A 20,199-nucleotide genomic window follows, 5' to 3' on the forward strand; every position below is an offset into this window, starting at 1 on the left:
ATAGTTGTTTTGGTCATTCTAAAACACCTCAACCGTTTCAGTATTAATGTTATTATATTATTAATGACCTCCAGAGCGTCTGGAGCACGTCAAGAGCGTCTGTTCTCCACATTTCATTGCTTCAAACGCCACCATGTGTTCATTGTGTGTTGGCATTGTCCTCTGAGGTGAAAGTCATTTATTAAATAAAGAAATGATTCATGTAGCTTCTTCTACCGCAGTAAATTCTGTTTTTATTGTTGATATTTCATGCTAGTTAATCAGGAAGTGACGATTTTGTTCTCTTTGATTCATTGGATAGAAACGCTGATTTATTTGATTATCTTTTATGTGATATTCCAGTTTTGCAAATAAATTTAATTCGCATTTTTGGATGGAAACACAGCTATTGCCTACATTTCAATCACTCAAAGAACAAAGTCACGTATGAGAATGGCTTGTCCTTTTAATGAATAATTAGCTTAAATTCACAGTCCTTCAACAGGAACATGTACTATAAATAGATTAATGGGATTATTACTTGTTCAAAATAACTATTTAGTTCTGCTTACATTCTTACTATTCAAATATTTTATTGATTTTTCAAAAGTCTTCGATTTTTCCACAACAAACAAATTAAACAACAAATTAACATGGTACATTGCTACAGACATACTCATACCCCATAAAAAAAGGGAGAAAGAGAAAAATAAAAATAGGTAAAACAAAATAGGAAATTAGGGATAAACTCTTACTTAGGATATAATAACCCCTGAGTGTTCAGTGTAGGATAGGAAAGGCTGCCAAACCTCATAAAACTTTTTTGTAGAGCCTCGGATGGTGTACTTAAGGTTAGGGTTAGGGTTTAAGATGTGATAACTCTTCTAATATCCAATGTTTGTGGGATGGCAGGTTTGTCTTTTTCCACCTGAGAAGAATCAGGTGTCTGGTCAATAAAGAAGAAAAGCCAAAGATTTCTATGTGATTAGCTGACAGGTACATTTCTTCTGGCACTGTACCAAAAATTGAGATCAAAAGAGTAGGAACCATATCTTTATTACATTTAGATGACAATGATCTAAAAATATTGGTTCAAAATTGATGAAATCTAGGGCATCCCCAGAACATATGACTCTGATCTGCTGGCTCCAAACCACATCTAGGGCAAGATGAATCTGACCCTGAATACATTTTTGCGAGCTTGCGCCTAGATAGGTGAAGCCTGTGAAGTACCTTAAACTGAAGAAGACCATGTCTAATACATACAGAAGATGAGTGTACCAGTGCTATGGCATATGGCCAGGCTGTATCTGATATTTCCAGTCCCATTTTTCTTTATACGATTTAGGGAAGGGGACGCAGTTCTTTTGATCACTTCATATAACATGGACATTACACCTTTTTGATATGGGTCTATGTTTACCAATTCATCTATCCAGCATGCTTCTGGTTGGTTTAGTGAAGGAGAGAAGTGTTTTTTAACGAAACTACGGACTTGAAGGTACCTAAAAAAATTAGAGTGTGGAATCTCAATGTCTGTTAACTGTTGAAATGAGATAAATATGGCATCTTTAAACAGGTTCTTATCACAGTTAACTCCCTTCCTAGACTATTATTGGAATGCTGAATTTATAAGAGTGGGGGGGGGGGGGCAAATTTGGCATTGGCAATCCACCCTTTTCCTTGTTTTTTTTCCCAAAGAGTTCCTTTCTTATGCAAGGAATTTTCTTATCCTAGAGAAATGTAGAAATACAATTACCGTATTTTCTGGACTATAGAGCGCACCTGTATAAAAAGATATACAAGCCGCACCGGGCTATAAGGCGCAGTTATCATTCATTCATTCATTTTCTTGTCGGCTTAGTCCCTTTATTAATCTGGGGTCACCACAGTGGAATGAACCGCCAACTTATCCAGCAAGTTTTTACGCAGCGGATGCCCTTCCAGCCGCAACCCATCGCTGGGAAAACGGCAGTTATCTATGGTAAAAAATGTGAAATTTGCTGCATGTACAGAATGATTTTGTTCTGAAACTGTACATGTATGTATGTACCTGAACAGATTCTTTCCGAACATTGCCTTTTAACACGGCAGCAACTTTGCTGATAAAAACAGAACATAAAAAATTGGTACTTATTCACCTTCATTTCTCCTGTGTTTGAAACCACAAGTCACTTTAATCATCTTCACTAAAACCATGAATTCATCTTCTTCAGCGTCGGAGTTGAACAGCCTCAGAAGCGCTTCGTCACATTTGTTTTTATCAGTCTCAATCTCCGTGTCACTTTCATCCTCCAGTGAAGTAATCTCTGAAGGTGCGCCGCTCTCGCCGCTCGATCCCAATGGTGATGGTGGATTCTTTGACAGCACTCCACACTGTTTGGATCCACTGACAGACATCAGAAAAGGATGCTTTTTGCATGCGGCCAGTTTTTGTGAAAGACTTTTTACCACTTGTCATCCAAGTCTTCCACTCAACCCGGAGTGCACCTTTTAAATGCCCAATTCACACTGATGTCAAGTGGCTGCAAATACGTTGTTGTACCTCCAGGAATCACAGCTGGAATGGAGTTTGTTTTCTTGATTGCTGCTTTCACAGAATCTGTGATGTGGGCCCTCGTGCTATCCAAAACAAGCAACGCTTTTTTCTGGTGAAAAAATCGGCTTACTGTAGCACTTCGTTAACCATTGCTTCATTAGGCCTTCCACCATCCAACCTTTGGTATTAACTTTGACCACTATACCTTTCGGGAGTTGTTTTTTGGGCGTAGTTATGTGCTTAAAAATCACCATTGGTGGAATTTTTTGTCCGGATGCCGTGCATGTCAGAACGCAGGTAAAGTGCGTTCTCTTATGGCCAGTTGTTTTCAACAACACGGATGATGCACCTGTCTTGGTAACAGTCCTGGTCAGAGGCAGATCAAACATCAAAGGTACTTCATCCATATTATTGATGTTGTCTGGTCCGATGGAGTTCTCTTTTATCTTTGTTTCAACGAATTTGTGGAAGGTTTCAACTTTTTCCTGATAGTCAGGAGGGAGTTACTGACAGAGAGGGGTCCGTGCTCTATTGGAAAGGTTTCATAAATCTGAAACACCATGACGGCCCAGCTTTGAAACCTTCGATGTTCATTTTGAGGCAGACTGTTTTGGCTTTCAGTCTGATCTTTACAATGGATACACCTCGGCCATATGCTCTATGTGTGTTCACCAAGTCTTCCAGGACATTTTCAAGTTCAGGCCAACTGCTTTTATGTCCTCTTAAAGCTTTTCTCGACTTTTGGCATTGCATGAGCTCTTCTCGCTGCCGCCTCCAACGCCTCACCATAGATTCGTTGACGCTAAGCTTACGTGCAGCAGCGCAGTTTCCTTCCTGGGTAGCAAGCCCGATTGCCTTTAACTTAACTTGAATCATATGAACTTATTTGTGTGGTTTCCATGATGAAGGGGCAAGGATTTGAATATAATTTCCAGTTAGTAATTTGTCATGAGTGTTCTATCTGCTAAAGAAAAAGTAGCGCAGTCTATTTTTCTTTGCATAGATTTTTCGTCTCTTATTTTTTTATTCTTCCGGTAATTCCGATCAGAGCGTCCCTAGCGGTGGAAGAAAAATCCACAGAATAGCTGCTTCTTTGTATAAGCCACATGGTCAAAACCTAGGGAAAAAGTAGAATCTTATAGTCCAGAAAATATGGTAATCAACTTCTTGAAAAATGAATTGACAAAAAAAAAAAAAAACAGGCACAGTCTGAAATAGAAACAGAAATCTTGGTAGTATTGTCACTTTAATGGAATTCATCTTCCCATCCAAAGATAAAGGAAGGATTTACCACCATGCCATGTCTCGTTTGGCTTTGTCTAATGTTGTTTTAAAATTATTATTGAACAAATCCTTATATTTGCGTGTCACACTCACACCCAGATATACAAATTTATCAGGACTTGCTGAAAATGGAAAGGATTGGAAGGACATTTGCTGTGCTCTATCATTGATAGGGAAAAGGAGACACTTTGCTAGATTGACTATGTATCCAGAAACATTTCCCAGTTCTTAAATTATTGTAAGAGCTTTTGGAATACATGTATCTGGAATTGACAGAAAAAGAAGATCATCAGCATATAGCAGGAACTTATGTTCTTGTCCCTCTCTGAAAACTCCTTGCAAGCCATCTGAGTTCTTTACGATTGCAAGAGGTTCAATGACAATGTCAAAGAGCAGAGGGGACAGAGGGTAGCCCTGTCTCGTTCCCCTAAAGCAGGCATGTCCAAACTCAGTCATGGAGGTCCGGTGTCCTGGAAAGTTTAGTTCCAATGCCAATCAGACACACCTTGGCTTCCTAAACAAGCTCTCACTAGGTTTTCTAGAAACACCCCAGGATCTTATAATCACAGCAGAGTAAGCTGATCGGACAATAAGATTCACATTTAAGTAGATCTTTTTCCCTTTTAAGAAGTACTGTTATAGCAGCCGATGTCATAAAGAGGGGGAGCGATTCCGAGACAAGAGCTTCAGCAAATACCCTGCACAACAGGGGTGTAAGCTTGACAGTAAACTTCTTATAAAACTCAGCTGGGAAGCCACCAGGGCCAGATCGACTTTTCAATTTTCCGGTTTTCACTTTTTTGATTGCATTTTCAATTTCAGAAGGTGTTATTTTCCTTCTGATGCCAACTGATCTGAATCACAGATGGTAATTCCAAATAAAAAAAAAAACCTCATTACTTTCAATTTTGTTTACCTCAGAGCTGCAACTATAAAACCAACTGCAGAGGATCATTTCAGTTGGTAACACAATAACCTGCCAGCTCATTCATAACGCCTTTTCACTTGTCAAGGAGTCATATTCTACTTGCAGCAGTGGCGTAGCGGACGGGCCCGCAGGGCACGCACCGCGGAGGGGCCCCGCGTGATTAGGGGGCCCCGCATCGTTGTGATTTTCAATAATTAAAAATCCACCGGCGAACGCAATATTCAAACTCTTGGGAACAACTGTGGTCGGAACCAAAGTTCACACGTCTGTGTTCTCTGAACACCTCTCAAGCGGTGGACTACTTATATCTGATTGCTTGCCGCCAATGTTGCCAACTTAGCAACTTTGTCACTAGATTTAGCGACTTTTCAGACCCCCTTAGCGACAAATCTAGCAACTTTTTTTGTGTTATTGGAGATTTTTTTTAGACTGTCATTTGTCCATACTGTACCGTCTCTACTCTTCTCAACGAGCTGCGTGTGATGCCGCCGGCCCCTCCCTCGCCTCACAGCACTGACAGGCGGCCCAGTCAGTCCTCTACAGCAGCCTCTCCCACCTGCAGCCCGAGAGCAGATCACCCCTCTGCGTACCGACGACAAATGATTTAGCACAGGCAGTGTGAAGGTATTTCCCTTGTACAGTCAAACCGATGTACTTCTACTTTATTTTAACAATTTAATTGGACCGTTTATTCTTTTCTTGTTCACAATCACAGATATTAGTGACAGTTTCTGAACTTGTCTGAGTTTATTACATATGAGAGATTACTGCACATTCACTACACATCTATAATGACATACTGTATTCAAACAGCAATAAATTTAGTTAAATAAACATGCTTATATAAAGTGTAGTGCAATTATAAATGCCCCTTTATTAACCATTGGCTGTTAAACAAACAGAAACGGTAGAACGTGATGAAGCCAGTGATATGCAAATTGACGTATGACGTATCCCCCCCCCCCCCCCTTCATCAGGGGGCCCCGTCAGCGATCCCTGCAGGGGGGCCTCTGCATTTTGCGCTACGCCACTGACTTGCAGAAGAAGACTTTTTCTTTATGGAGCTATTCAGAAGGTGATGTTGAGTGTAGCTGATCCATTGTATTTTATTCATAATCTCTGTAAGCCGTTTTGAAATTGTTTTATTTGCACTACGTTGATCTGAAATAATCTGTCCTCTTATATATGCTTTCAGAGTATCCAATAGGATGCTTTAACTTATCTCTGGGGATTCGTTTGTCTCAAAGTAGAAATCTATTTGAGCATCAATAAATTTTACAAAATCGTCATCTGCCAATAGTATTGAGTTAAACCGTCATGTACATTGGGGGATTACATTGCCTGGAAAACATAGTTTTAGTGAGACTGGACAATGGTCCAAAATAACAATACCACCATACTCTACTTCTGACATTAAAGGGTCACGAAACAACAAAACACATTTTTTGAGTTGTTGACAGTCGTATATGTGTCCCACACTGCTAAAAACACTATTAGGACACACACATTTCACTAAAAAGTGAAAATTGGTTGTTTTTGCGTTATTTTGAGCAAATTCGTACTTCCAGTTTAGAATGAATTTTTGAAGCTGCTTCACGGCCGTGAGATCTTAGCGTGTGTTCCAGCATGTAGACTGAACATTAGAGATGTAACGGTATCATAATTTCACGGTACGGTAATACCTCGGTATGAATGTCACGGTACGGTATTTATTGAATCATTTACAGGAAAAAACAAAACTTATGAAAATACTCCAAAAAAGTGCCAAAAGTGTCAATGACATACAAATTAGCCATCTATCTGTAAGCTTTGAAACAGGAACTTCAATTTTAATAACAAAAAAATATTAAACCATGTAAAAAAATAAAGTTTCAATTTAGTAGTGTTGAAAAATCACATTCAACATTTAATCACTCACTCACTTAGATAGAGATGGGTTTAAAGGAAAATTATCATATAAATATAATCTGGTAAAAGCTGGTATCTCTGGGTATTTACAATGTCCCCTGCAACAGAAAAAAACCCTCTCATTTGGGACTGAGGTTTCTGGGACAAGAGAGATATGACTTGGCCCAGGTTGACAGCAGTGGGTAACGTTGTGCATTGTCTTTCCCCCACTTGAAAGCACAAACCATGAGTGAGATAGAGATCTCATGTCTGCATCAATCTGAACAGTGTGCTGTGTTTCTGCAGTCCCCATGACTGATTATTAGTCGTATTCCCCAACTTGCAGGCACGTGCACACACAGTGCTCAACCTGTGCAGTGCGCATGCCCTTTTTAGTCTTTGATAGAATGTTCCCTTCCAAAATGATCAAAAGTGCCCCCGCGACGCGACATACCCTCCGTCCCCGCTTTTACAGTACGCGCGCGACAACACAGCTGATAAGAACTCGCGCGAAAACACCACTATTCAGGACGCGCGCGGCGACAACACCCGCTTTAGAGTTTTACAGCTCTTTTTGATCCCCGCTTCTAGCAGCACACTCCATTTCCGCATTACTGGATCTGTAGCAACAACAGACCGCAAGGGATTATGGCCAAGCCTGGGCTTATGGGAATTGTAGTTTTCCGGTACCTCCCGTTCGCTTCATTCGCCTGAGCAAATTTTCTCAGAAGACCTATAGTTTTACTGAGTCATGCGACTACGGTAATATCGAAAAAAATTAATATTGCGGTATGACGGTATTTACAATACCGTTACATCCCTACTGAACATCTACCTGGGAGTAACTTGTGATGTCTCTGAGTGTGCTGCATTGATTCATGAGTAAGACTTGGTTGAAACCAATCAACGCGCTCTATTGTGTATGCGGTGCAACCTAATTAATGTGCATGATATCTTCTAATACTTTTTATACCTGTACAGTGTTCAGACGGCAGAGAGACGCCACGTTGTGTTGCCAAGTGGGAGAACAGGAAATATTTGGAGATTCGGGTCGTCAGTGTTGCGTTTTATACTTTGCTGCAGTGAAGGTTTTGTTTTTATTTTCCCTCTATGATAGCGTAGCTGGACTCACGTTTGGATTATGCTGCACGCGACGCGTGACAGAAATGTATGTCTAAGGAACATTTTTTCCCGAGAGCTTTTCTCATCTGAAACTGGTGAAATCCTGCTCGTCTCCTTTAATAAAAGACAGAGCTCCAGTATGTGTTGATTGTCCTGTCTCTACAGATTTGTTAAGTGAGCGACCAGTGGTTTTTGTTGGTTTATTCAGAGGCAATGTTAATTCGTCAGCAGTACTCTTTCAGTGTTTAAAGACAGACCTTAGTCAAATGGTTAATAAAGTTTACCGTACGATAATATCTATACAATATTATGGACTGAAAAATCCACTGTAAACATGATAGCACCACAATAAAACTTACACCCGCATTTTGGGACTATAATAACATACATGGCTTTCTGACGCTTCCTACCAAGTGCATCTAAGTTAGAGAAATGTGGAGTTTTTTTTTGTTTGCAACAAACATTGCATGAAAGATACATGCTTCCAGCAATTCCTCAAATCAAATATCTCGTTTGTCACCGGACACGAATGAAATTCCTGAATGAAAGAGCCAAACTGCAATTAAAATCCACCATTTAATAATTTGGCAAATAATTCGATTACTGATGTCCATGTAAACACAGTCACTGACTTTCTCCTCTGCATCTGTGTGTTTGTTTTGCCTCTGTGAAAATCAGCATGTGCTCAAACTGACACTCCCTTTTTTATGCTAATTTTTACGGACCTTCCCCTCCTCCGACTCTCCTCCTACACGCACAGGCTATCCTGATTAGCTGTAAGTTTTGATTGATTTATTTAGGTGTATTTATGTGAGAGTGAAGTCTGACAACAATAAATATTCTCATCAGGAATAAAACCACCTGTTTTTATACCTGTGCTGACTCTGCCGAGCTGTAGCTATAAAGTTAGGTCTGCTACTGTTATTTTATACTGGGAAGGCTACCTCATTTATTTAATTATAACAATAATTTGCAAATAGTTCCTATGCAATGTTTTATGGGTTGCTGAGAATACATTTCAGGTGGTCAATAATTGCATGTCAGTTTCGAAAATAAAAGTAGATGCTGGAAAAAGTGCCTAAAAGTCTTTGATTTTCATTAGGCTGTGTCTGTATGAACCCTGTATGAAATCAGTGTAAAATGTTTAATCTTGAGGTGATGGTAAATTTAGTGATGTTCAATTGTCAGCTCCCTTTGTCGTCAGGTTGTGTGATGTATGTTGCTGAACTATATTCAAATGTTATAAATATAAAAAAACACATTTCGAAATATAACTGCAGTATGTCAATTTAGTTTATTTGTGTGTGCTGTGCTCATAGACTTTAGAAAGCGCTCATTTGTTTGATTTCTCTTCGAGAAGCTAAGCAAGCCTCAAAAATTTAAGGTCCTTGTACCCTCTCTGAGTCAATGGGGCCCTAGCTGCAATAAACCGGCTTTGGGGGGGCCCAGCTTGCAAAAGGTTGAGTACCCCTGCTTTATGCAGATGCTGACAGGCATGTCTCATGTCTGCAAGGCAAAAATTCAGCTGTTTGTTCAGCTGTTACCCAATAACCTTTTTTTCTGGTGTGTTTACCAGTCAGGCACAGAATATACAAGTATTCCCTGTCTGCTTTACACATTTTAGAAAAACATTTTATTGTAATTGTGAATATATAGGAATAAAAATAGGCCATTTACAGCTTTCAAATCTGTCTGATCAATATGACCAAAATGACTTTTATGATCAATTATGTAAGAAACTCTGAAAACTGGACTGACAGTTTAAATTTACTTTAACTTCTATGTTAAGTGGCTTTAACACAATTTACATTGCAAAAGCACTAGATAAATAAGAATGACTTAAAGGGGACCTATGGTAAAAAATCTACTTTTCAAGCTGTTTGGACAGATCTGTGTGTTGGTATAGTGTATCGACCGTCATACTGGGGTGATATGAACACACCCAGTCCTTTTTTTTCAATTTAACTACAAAAAAAGGGTCTGCCAATTAGAGCTGTTTTCAAATCGATCGCACCATTACGTAGGTGTGCGATTCCCCCCCGCCCACCGAATTGATTGACAGCTGCGCGCATTAACATGTTCTGGTAGTCACGTGTACATGTCAACAAGACCAGACAGACATACGCAAAGCAACCGGGAATAAAAGGTCTGTTCTGTTCGCTAGGATCAGCAATCATCATCAAATGTGATTAAGAGTAAGTTTCACATGTTTAAAGTGTTTTAAAACAGAATATGTGTGTAATTAATTACAGCGTTTTACTTCATCAGCACAGCCGCGTGTCAGTACAATTATAAAAGAAGACGCTTCAATCCCGGTTTGTGGAAGTTAAATCAGGTTTATTTTGTACATTAGCATAACAGATATCCACACAGTACTTGAGGTTAGCCTTAACTAAGCTAAGCGCGCTCTGTGTGTCTGCCTGCCTGCCTGCGTGTGTATCTGTGTGTGTGTGTGTGTGTGCGCGTTAACTTTGTAACGATATTGCATGTGTGTGACTCATCAATGCAACTTCACAATACTGATTAGTAAAGGTTAGTTCTTACTGTAGTATCTCACAAACGCAACGTGAGACCTTCTTCCTTTAAGTCTGTCTGTTGTCTGACGCAGCTGAGGGAGGAGGCATGTAGAAACAGTGGGCGGGCAGAACTCGGCTTAAAGGCGCAGTACGACAAAACCACCCCCTGCTGGAAATCAGTATAAAACAGCATCTTGTAAAAGGTATAATGAAAAATCTGATGGGTATTTTGATCTGAAACTTTATATACACATTCTAGAGACGCAAAAGACTTATATTAAATCTGAAAAAAGGGGTAACCTAGGTGCCCTTTAAGACTTAATGAAAAGACTTAATGAAAACTAATGTTTTATTTTTTTTTATTTCAGACCTAACTGAAGAAAACGAGGGGAGTAAACAGGAGGAACATCATGTCAAAATTGAGGAAAAAACTTTTTTACAGACTGATGGTATTTTAAAAAGGAGAGACAAGAATCGTTTCACCTGCACTCAGTGTGGAAAGAGTTTTGGAAGAAAATACATTCTTAAGATTCACATGAGGATCCACACTGGAGAGAAACCATTCACATGCACCCAGTGTGGGAAGAGTTTCAGCTTATCCTGGTCCCGTAATCTACACATGAGGATCCACACTGGAGAGAAACTATTCACATGCACTCAGTGTGGGAAGAGTTTCACCTGCTCATCATCCCTTAATCAACACATGAGGATCCACACTGGAGAGAAACCATTCACATGCACCCAGTGTGGGAAGAGTTTCAGCTGCTCATCATCCCTTAATTACCACATGAGGATCCACACTGGAGTGAAACCATTCACATGCCTTCAGTGTGGGAAGAGTTTCAGCAAATCATCAAACTTTATTCTACACATGATGATCCACACTGGAGAGAAACCATTCAAATGCACTCAGTGTGGGAAGAGTTTCAGCCAATCATCACACCTTAAACACCACACGAGAATCCACTCTGGAGAGAAACCATTTACATGCACTCAGTGTTGGAAGAGTTTCAGCCGCTCATCATACCTTAATCAACACATGAGGATCCACACTGGAGAGAAACCATTCACATGCACTCAGTGTGGGAAGAGTTTCAGCCAATCATCACACCTTAAGCACCACATGAGGATCCACACTGGAGAGAAACCATTCACATGCACTCAGTGTGGGAAGAGTTTCAGCCGCTCATCATACCTTAATCAACACATGAGGATCCACACTGGAAAGAAACCATTCACATGCACTTAAGCCATGGTCACACTGGACTTTTCTACCCATACACTTCCTTGCGTGTATTCCAGCATGTAGACTGTCTGTCTGTACCTGGGAGTATTTCATGACGTCTCTGAGTGTACTGCATTCATTCATGAGAAAGACTTTGTTCAAACCAATCAGTGCGCTCTATTGTGTATTCGGGGCAACTTCATTAATATGTATGATAGCTTTAAAGACTGTTTTACCTCAAACAGTGTTCAGACGGCAGAGAGACGACTAGTTGGGTTGCCAAAACAAGTGGGAGAAGAGGAATTGTTTAAAGTCAGTACGTTAAATTCACTACAATATTATGGACTGAAGGATCTGCTGTAAATGCTGCTCTCTGAGTGTAAACATGTAAACGCATTTTTTGACAGGATAGTCTACACACGCACATGGCTTTCTGACTTACTGAGTGCATCTCAGTTACTGAGAAATGCAGTTTTTTTTCTCTTATACAATGTGCGGTATCAAACATTTTACTGTCATTAAACAGTCAGTTACTGATGTCCATGTAAACCAGGGGTCTCAAACTCAATTTACCTGGGGGCCGCAGGAGGCAAAGTCTGGGTGAGGCTGGGCCGCATAAGGGATTTCACAAAAAAAAGTCCTCAAATGTCATTATTAACAGTTTTAATTATTTCTTCTGAACATGAAGTGTCCTGAACATTAATAGAACATTGAGTGAAGATTATGAACAGTTCTTCTGAACATGGCATTTAAAAACACCCCCACCCCACTCCAGTCACATCAGTCTGTACCAGTCTGTATCTACCTATAATTCATATGCAGGCTGTAGCTAGGTAGCTAAGTGGCAGGCAGGGGCGGGAACAGCTTACCTTATGCTAGTTAATACTACAGTGTGCTGTTGCATTCATTAACAAAGTTGTAGATACTGCAATATATACAGTATAATACAGTTTATTATAATTAGTATGGTTCATAAACATACTATTATTTGCTATAAATACTATTACAACTTCTTATTTCATGTGGGTTGAATCGTATCTTTAGAACCATATAACATGATTGAAAGCAGCTCCTAGATAACTCATTACTGTTTCTTATAAAAAAAAACACACAAGAGAAGCACCCAGCACAGTCCTTAGCTTAGCTAACAGTATTGAACATATAGATAATTATTAAAAAATCATAACTTACCCTCTGATTGCTCGAGGCCTCCAACAACGTGAGCTGCCCTGTGTGCTGACAAAAAGAAACGCCCCATCTCATTGGCTGGCTGTAGCCAATAAACTGGCTTTGCTGCTCTTTTACTGGTATGTACATTACAGTAGAATTAATGATATTTAACAAAAATCTTTTCAGAAAATAGTTGAAATAAACCCTAAATAATAAAATAATTGTGGCAAATGATTATTTTGCACCTCAGTCCTGTTGGCTGCTGGCATTGTTCATTGGTCAGGCTTCAGCCAATGAAACAGCTTTACACCAGCCCCGCCCCTCCCCCGCCCCGCGCTGCTCACGCCTCTGCATCTGCGAGTGCACAGATGGGTTCTGCTACAGTGATCGCGGGAGATGTGTAGCAAAAGTCAGAGCGCGGGAGATTTGTAGTTGTACTGACGAATCTGAGAGGTTGTGAGTGCCGACCTGTGGTTGTAGAGCAAAGATGCAGTCAAATTTGCCGTGCACACGTGTGTCTGTCACTTTGTATTTGTGAATGACATTTTACAAATACACAACTATTAATCTGCAACTTCCGATTCAAAACACAAGTGTGTGGATTGTTGTGTGTGTGTGCAAATCGAGGATTTCAGCTGTTCACATCAGAGCTGTAAGTGTACATTTCAACCTACACATACAAATATTCTTATCACAAGTGCTCACATTTACATTTGCAAGCTCTCGAGTATTGCTACTGAATTACCTTCATATTGTTCAGTGGTGAATTAGAAAACGTAACTATTTATATTAAGCATCACCACCGTCCACCCTACATCTACGCCCCTGTATGAAGTAGTGTTCTAGGTTATAACGATGCGTAAAGAATGCTCCGGCTTCAATACAGTGCGTTACAGTACACGACTGCCCCCTACTGTTCATGTCTTTATTTGCTAGACCATCTTTCCGTGCTAACGCGCCATATGTCGTGGCCATGCGAGATCACTTTGTTTCATGCGCGTGTTAGTTCATGCCAGATCTGTATATAAATTTACCTGATTTTATTTTTTTACTTTTTGTTGCCTTGTCACCTGCTAAAAAAGCGGGGGATGTAGCTTCTTGTGTGTCAAGTGACGTAACGGAAGTGGGTGGAGCTACAGGGGAACGTCGGTGGTGGGAGCGACAGAACAGAAAAGCTTGTTACTGCTGAAGAACGTAATAAAAATAAGCTAGAAGCTATTACTTGTGTGTGTGTGTGTGTGTGTGATCATCTAACATCTACACAAGCCATCCAACTTCCCCTTCCACCACTACAATGTCCATCCATCCATCCATCCATTTATTCATTTTATTTTGTGAATGTGTTATTTTTCAGGCTGATCTCAGAAATACAGTAATTTTTACTGACAGAATTTTAGGTGCAGTCTAGGACTGTCTCTGCCATTTGCAGATAACGTTGTCTTTTTGGCTTCATAGGACATGGAACTTCAGCATGCAGTAAGTGGGACTGTTTGCTGCTGAGTGTGACATGGCAAAGAAACAGCACCTCTAAGAAACCATTGTGCTTGACTGGAAAAAGGTGGCCATCTCCAGTTTGGAGGAGAGTCCTTACCCCAAATGGAGTTTAAGTATCAGTGTTTTCCATGAGGAATGGAATGTGAGATTTAAAGATGGATCAGTGCAGCGGCAGCAGTAATGCAGTTGATGTGGTTGTCTGTTGTGGTGAAGGATCTGAGACGAAAGGCAATGTTCTTAATTTACTGCTCATTCTAGGTTCCTACTCTCACCTATGGTCATGACTGAAAAGAACAAGATCTTGGATACAACCGGCCACATTTTGCGAAGTGTTATGACCCGCTTGTTAGAGTCGCACCATAAGATTGCAACAAAATAGCCTGAATGCAAATTATTTATTATAAAAGTAACTCATAGAACAAACAATCAAAGCAACCAACAAATTTCTAGGGATAATAATGACGATAAAGAACTTAGGATAAAATCACAACAACACTTTAACTACATGACAAAAGTAATGCAAAACAAAACCATAAGGTTAAAGAGCCAATGAGATGGCAGGTCTTGACATGTGGACTCCTGAGTAGCCACAGCGTCCTGGGGTAGCTAGCACAACAACTTTTATATACCCATTGATGAGTAATGCAGGCATCCAATCAGAATTTACCACATACTCCAATCTGGAGTCTTGGGATCATCACAGTGTATAAATATTGTAAAACTTAATACCTGTCGCTCTGCCTAAATCATAAAATATTCATCAAGTTTGTATTCTACTCAAAGTAAATGCAGTAAACTAGAAAAAATCTAGAATCTAAAAGTAAAGAAACTTCACTAATAAAAGCTGCAACTAGGGTTGTAACAATATACCGGTATGACGGTCTACCACGATTTGAACGTGTACGATTATCATACCATGAACAATTGCATATCAACGGTTTTAACCCTTAAAGACTGAGACAGCCGCCCGCGGCTAAAAATAAGTATTGCTCTTAAATGTTTAATAACTTTTGATCTGCTGATCCGATTCATACAGTTCAAAGATTGGCATAAAGAAGAGAATCTCATCTTTCCAGTGCTGTATCACATAACATTCGCGGAACAACACTGATTTGACAAAGAAACGCTCGTCACTGTGTCTCCAGACAAACCAGACATGATACATTGATGCATTGTCCCTCCTCCATGCCCAGATTGGTTCAAACTCGCTATATCACAACCAATAAGCATAGGTTTCGCTTTTGTTTGTGGACCAACAATGAGCTTTTTGAACAACACAGAATGAGAGATAGGCATACATTTATGCGCGGCTAAATAAAACGCAAAAAAAAAAAAGTTTTGCATGAAATAATTCTCATACTAAGTACTTTTGCATGCTAAGCAGCACAGAAACATGACAAAACAGTGACACAGCAAAGAGGAACTGCTGCTCTTGCTGTTTTCAAAAGACGCAAATGAAGGTGCAGCTGTTTGTCTGCATTGCAGACAACCATATCCAAATCCATATCCACAGACAACCATATCCATGCTGGCACATAAAACCTAAGGATGTTCCATATTGAATCTAGCTTCGTTATGTAACTATTTATAGTATAGTAAATATTTATATCTATTTTTTTTACTGAAGATTTGCACCATGTTTATTTGGACTTTGACACATTATTTATTATTTTCTTATTTTTTTATTTGTTCATTGTACAAGTGGACACATTCTCTCACCTCAGCGGTCAAGATTAAGTCCTGAAAATCTCAACATGCTTACATTTCTTCATCACAACCTAGACTGAAAAAAACAACGCTTTAAATACATGTTTACAGCCATAAACTTGGTATTGCACTTTTGGTCTCCCATTTATCCTGCTTATAAGGAAGGACAGTTTTAAGTTTGTTTTTGTCTAATCTTAAAAGACCTTGCTTGTTTATTCCTTTTAATTTAATTTATTAAAATGGGAAATTTTTCAGTTTATTTTTATAAAAGACTTCTATAGTTCTATTAAAATGGTTCTTTCAAAAGTTTGTTGAAATAAAACCTTTGTTCAGTCAGAAAACGTGTTCTTATTCTTTTCAGGGTCTTTGCTATGAGAACTACTATTTAATACCGTATACCGCGAAACCGTCAAACCGTGGTATTGTTTTAGACGATTATCATACCGTAAAAAATTCATACCGTTACAACCCTAGCTGCAACACAGGACAATTGAATGGGCTTTTAAAACTTGAGGCCCTGGTATACTGCAAACTAAGCGTCCTAGAGCTCCACCTTCTTTGATGTGCGGTGTCTTCCCAGTGATGTCTCTCATTCAGGGAGTCAGACAGTGAACATCATCTAAAACAACACTAGCTACATGAATACACTGGAGAGAGTACAAATTTATCTGCACTGGTACAATCACTTGCAAAGAGATTTTAAGCTGCAGAGGAGCTGTTGGCCAGATATTTATGACAGTTCTTCTCTCAGCCACCACCACGGTGTTTACGGTAAACGCGAGAAGCGCAACACATTTACAACCCCACCTACTGCAGTGTAGGAGTGTTGGAAAACAGTATACTGTCACTCAGCCTTTTCAAACATTATTCAGACATGAAACATCCAGTGCACAGAGAAAATGTTTTGCTGCATTCATGTCATGTGTGCAACTTTTTTGTCTATGTGTTTCTTAAGCTGCGCCGAATGATTAAAACTCTGTAGACACTGATCAGATCTGTACGGTTTCTCTCCAGTGTGAATCCTGTTGTTTTCAGATGTGTTAACTGATTAAACCTCTTGTAAAAACACTTGTACGGTCTCTCCAGAGTAAATTGTCTGGTGCAGTTTCAATTTTGGAGCTGTAATAAGTCTTCTCACACTCAAAGCGCATATACTCTTTCACATCAGTGTGGATTTTCATGTGTTTATTAAGGTTTGCTGATCGGTTGAATCTCTTCCCACACTGAGTGCATGTGAATGGTTTCTCTCCAGTGTGGGTCTTACATAGTCAAGTGATGCAATTTCCAAGGTCAAAGTTCACCAAGCTTGAACCTTGCAAGGCAGTGAATTGCGAAACTTGACGCACAAACTTATGTTTCCAGTCTGACACATTTGCGTGCGTATGAATGGAAGTCTATGGAGAGAAAAGTCCGGTGTGACCACAGACCCCAATTTTATACTCATTACACAGGCTGTCTGTTAAGTTTTGTATTAAATTTAAAATAGTAATTCTCACCTATAAAGCTCTAAATAATCTAGCTCCTGTTTATCTTCTGTCTCTCTACAATCCAACTCGCTCTTTAAGATCTCAAAACTCCGGGGTTCTGGTAGTACCTAGAATAGCAAAGTCGAGTAAAGGAGGTCGAGCCTTCTCATTTATGGCTCCTAAACTCTGGAATAGCCTCCCTGATAACATCCGAGGCTCAGACACACTCTGTCAGTTCAAAACTAGATTAAAGACCTATCTGTTTAGTAAAGCATACACTCAATGCATCACTTAGCAGGTTTCCACACAAGTTTCTACATCTTGCTTATATACACTATGAACAGCAGCTACGCTAATTATTATTCTTTTTTTTTTTCTTCATTTCCACCTGGGGATACTCATCCCGAGGTCCTCAGATTATGCGGAGTCACTGATTGGATCTAAGACCTGCGACGAGATGATCCCAAGGTTTCCATATCCGGGACCAGGCCGTATCCTGAGCTGCTGCTGCGCTGGTGGTCGTGGGGAGTGGAGAACATGAGACTGATTCCAGTGATGCTCCAGGGACAGACGAGTCTTCGCTGAGGCCAGCTTCCAGCCTCCACTGCTGAGACTGCAGCTCTGCACAAGACTTTTGGCCAGCGAAGAAATGAAAATGGTCGTGCCCAACTGTGTCTGGTTTCTCTCAAGATTTTTTTCTTCACTCCTATCAGTAAAGTTTTTTTTTTCCCTCTCCGCTGTCACCACTGGCTTGCATGGTTCAGGATCGGTAGAGCTATGCATCAATGGATTTGCTCTTCAGTGTTTGGACTCTCAGTAATGATTTAAACCACACTGAACTGAGCTGAACTGAACTTAAACACTAAAAACTGAACTACCCTGATCCAATTTATTATGACCATTTATGTGAAGCTGCTTTGACACAATCTACATTGTAAAAGCGGTATACAAATAAAGCTGAATTGAATTTAATTAAGAGCAAGTGAATGGTTTCTCTCCAGTGTGGATCCTCATGTGTTTATAAAGGGATGATGATTGGCGAAAACTCTTCCCACACTGAGTGCACGTTATTGGTTTCTCTCCAGTGTGGATCCTTATGTGTTGATTAAGGTGTGATGAGCGGTTGAAACTCTTCCCACACTGAGTGCAAGTAAATGGTTTCTCTCCAGTGTGGGTCCTCATGTGTTTATTAAGTGATGATGCTTGGCGGAAACTCTTCCCACACTGAGTGCACGTAAATGGTTTCTCTCCAGTGTGGATCCTCATGTGTAGATTAAAGTTTGATGATTGGCTGAAACTCTTCCCACACTGAGTGCAAGTAAACGGTTTCTCTCCAGTGTGGGTCCTCATGTGTTTAGAAAGGGATGATGATTGGCGAAAACTCTTCCCACACAGAGTGCACGTTATTGGTTTCTCTCCAGTGTGGATCCTTATGTGTTGATCAAGGTTTGATGAGCGGTTGAAACTCTTCCCACACTGAGTGCAAGTAAATGGTTTCTCTCCAGTGTGGATCCTCATGTGGTGATTAAGGTGTGATGAGCGGTTGAAACTCCTCCCACACTGAGTGCACGTGAATGGTTTCTCTCCAGTGTGGATTATCATGTGAATCTTAAGTTTGCTTTTGCTTGCCAAAATCTTTCCACACTGAGTACAGGTGAAACAATTCTTGTCTCTCCTTTTCAAAATACCATCAGTCTGTAAATGAGTTTTTTCCTCAATTTTGACATGATGTTCCTCCTCTTTCCTCTCATTCTCTTCAATTAGGTCTGAAATAAATAAATAAAAGATTAGTTTTCATCAAGTCTAAAAATCTCTCATCAAAAGCTGAAAAGTAAAAAGACACTGGAAACATTGGCTACACACACTTATTTTGATGCATGTTAAATGTAAAATAAAATCGGATCATATTTTGTTCAGTCATTAACATGTACACATTTAAGCAGATTAAATTCATCTTTATTTATCTACAGCTTTTACAATGTAAATTGTGTCATAGTCGCCTAACATAGAAGTCATTGTAAATTGAAACGGTGTCAGTCTAGTTTTCAGAGTTTCTTACATAATTGATCATAAAAGTAATTTGGGTCACATTGATAAGACACAGATTTGAAAGGTGTAAATGGTGTGACGACCCTGGTATTCCAGTTTGGATGTGGCAGATCCTGTTAAGGTGCCATGGTTGCTCCCTAATTGGTTCAAAGCATATAAATGCGAGAGTGAGCTAGCTTCTGTAGGATAGTGTGGCTACTGGCCGTCCTTGCATCAAGACCATCTCTTTATTTTGGCAACCTTATGGTTTTGTTTGGCATTATTTATATGTGTAGTTAAAGTTAGTTATTTTCTTCATGTTCCCCTAGACATTTGTTTGTTTCTTGATTTGTTGTTTTATTAGTTGTGTATATTAAATAAGTTGCATATATAATTTTTTTGTTGTCTAAGCTCTTTTATGTTGCAACTCGAATGAGGGGGTCCAGTTAGATACATCCAGTTAGATCATTTTGTTCTCTTGATCTGGAATACCTTATGCTTCGATGCCAACCACACTGGCCACCAAGAGAGGTCACAGCTGTTATAATTACAGATGTTTGCATCCACCCTCAAGCCAACACAGAGCAGGCGCTTAGGACACGGAATGGGAGCATAAGCGAGCAGGAAACCACACACCCAGAGGCAGCATTTATTGTTACAGGGGACTTTAACAATGCCAATCTCAGGAAAATCACTCCAAAATACTATCACCATATCACCACAAACATGCGTGGTGACCGAATTTTGGACCACTGCTATTCTCCGTTCCGGGAAGCCAACAAATCCCTCCCCCGCCCACCGCTAAGCAAATCAGATGACTCTTTTGTTCTGCTCTTGCCTGCTTGCAGACAGAA

At 39.9% G+C, this 20,199-nt stretch overlaps 3 protein-coding genes across 4 annotated transcripts in view; 1 reads left to right on the forward strand and 2 right to left on the reverse strand.

Moving 5' to 3' along the window:
- LOC141381694 (uncharacterized) lies at positions 1-16,482 on the forward strand. Of its 2 annotated transcripts, none has more exons than XM_088650767.1 (2): positions 1-167; positions 10,624-16,482. In XM_088650767.1, exon 2 carries the CDS (start codon positions 10,791-10,793, stop codon positions 11,502-11,504), a length of 714 nt encoding a protein of 237 aa, XP_088506893.1. In that variant the 5' UTR covers positions 1-167; positions 10,624-10,790; the 3' UTR covers positions 11,505-16,482. The 2 variants fall into 2 exon arrangements, with proteins under 2 accessions (XP_088506893.1, XP_087105633.1); XM_087249507.2 differs by lacking the exon at positions 1-167 and adding an exon at positions 10,343-10,458.
- Positions 1-20,199, reverse strand: part of LOC110439541 (NACHT, LRR and PYD domains-containing protein 3-like) — a 601,035-nt gene that overhangs the window by 298,348 nt on the left and 282,488 nt on the right. The gene's annotated exons all lie outside the window — the stretch shown is intronic.
- LOC137491118 (uncharacterized) overlaps positions 14,525-20,199 on the reverse strand; it is a 14,604-nt gene continuing 8,929 nt past the window's right edge. The window contains exon 3 of the mRNA XM_087249380.2: positions 14,525-19,083. Coding sequence (XP_087105506.1) covers positions 18,290-19,083 — 794 coding nt within the window. The 3' untranslated portion in view covers positions 14,525-18,289. The remainder of the gene's footprint in view (positions 19,084-20,199) is intronic.

This window comes from Danio rerio, chromosome 4, assembly GCF_052040795.2.
Source record: "Danio rerio strain M-AB ecotype USA chromosome 4, GRCz13ab, whole genome shotgun sequence".
Lineage (NCBI taxonomy): Eukaryota > Metazoa > Chordata > Actinopteri > Cypriniformes > Danionidae > Danio > Danio rerio.

What these genes read in the sequence shown, in the direction of transcription:
- LOC141381694 (XM_088650767.1), top strand. Translation starts at nt 10,791, where the DNA reads ATGAGGATCCACACTGGAGAGAAACCATTCACATGCACCCAGTGTGGG.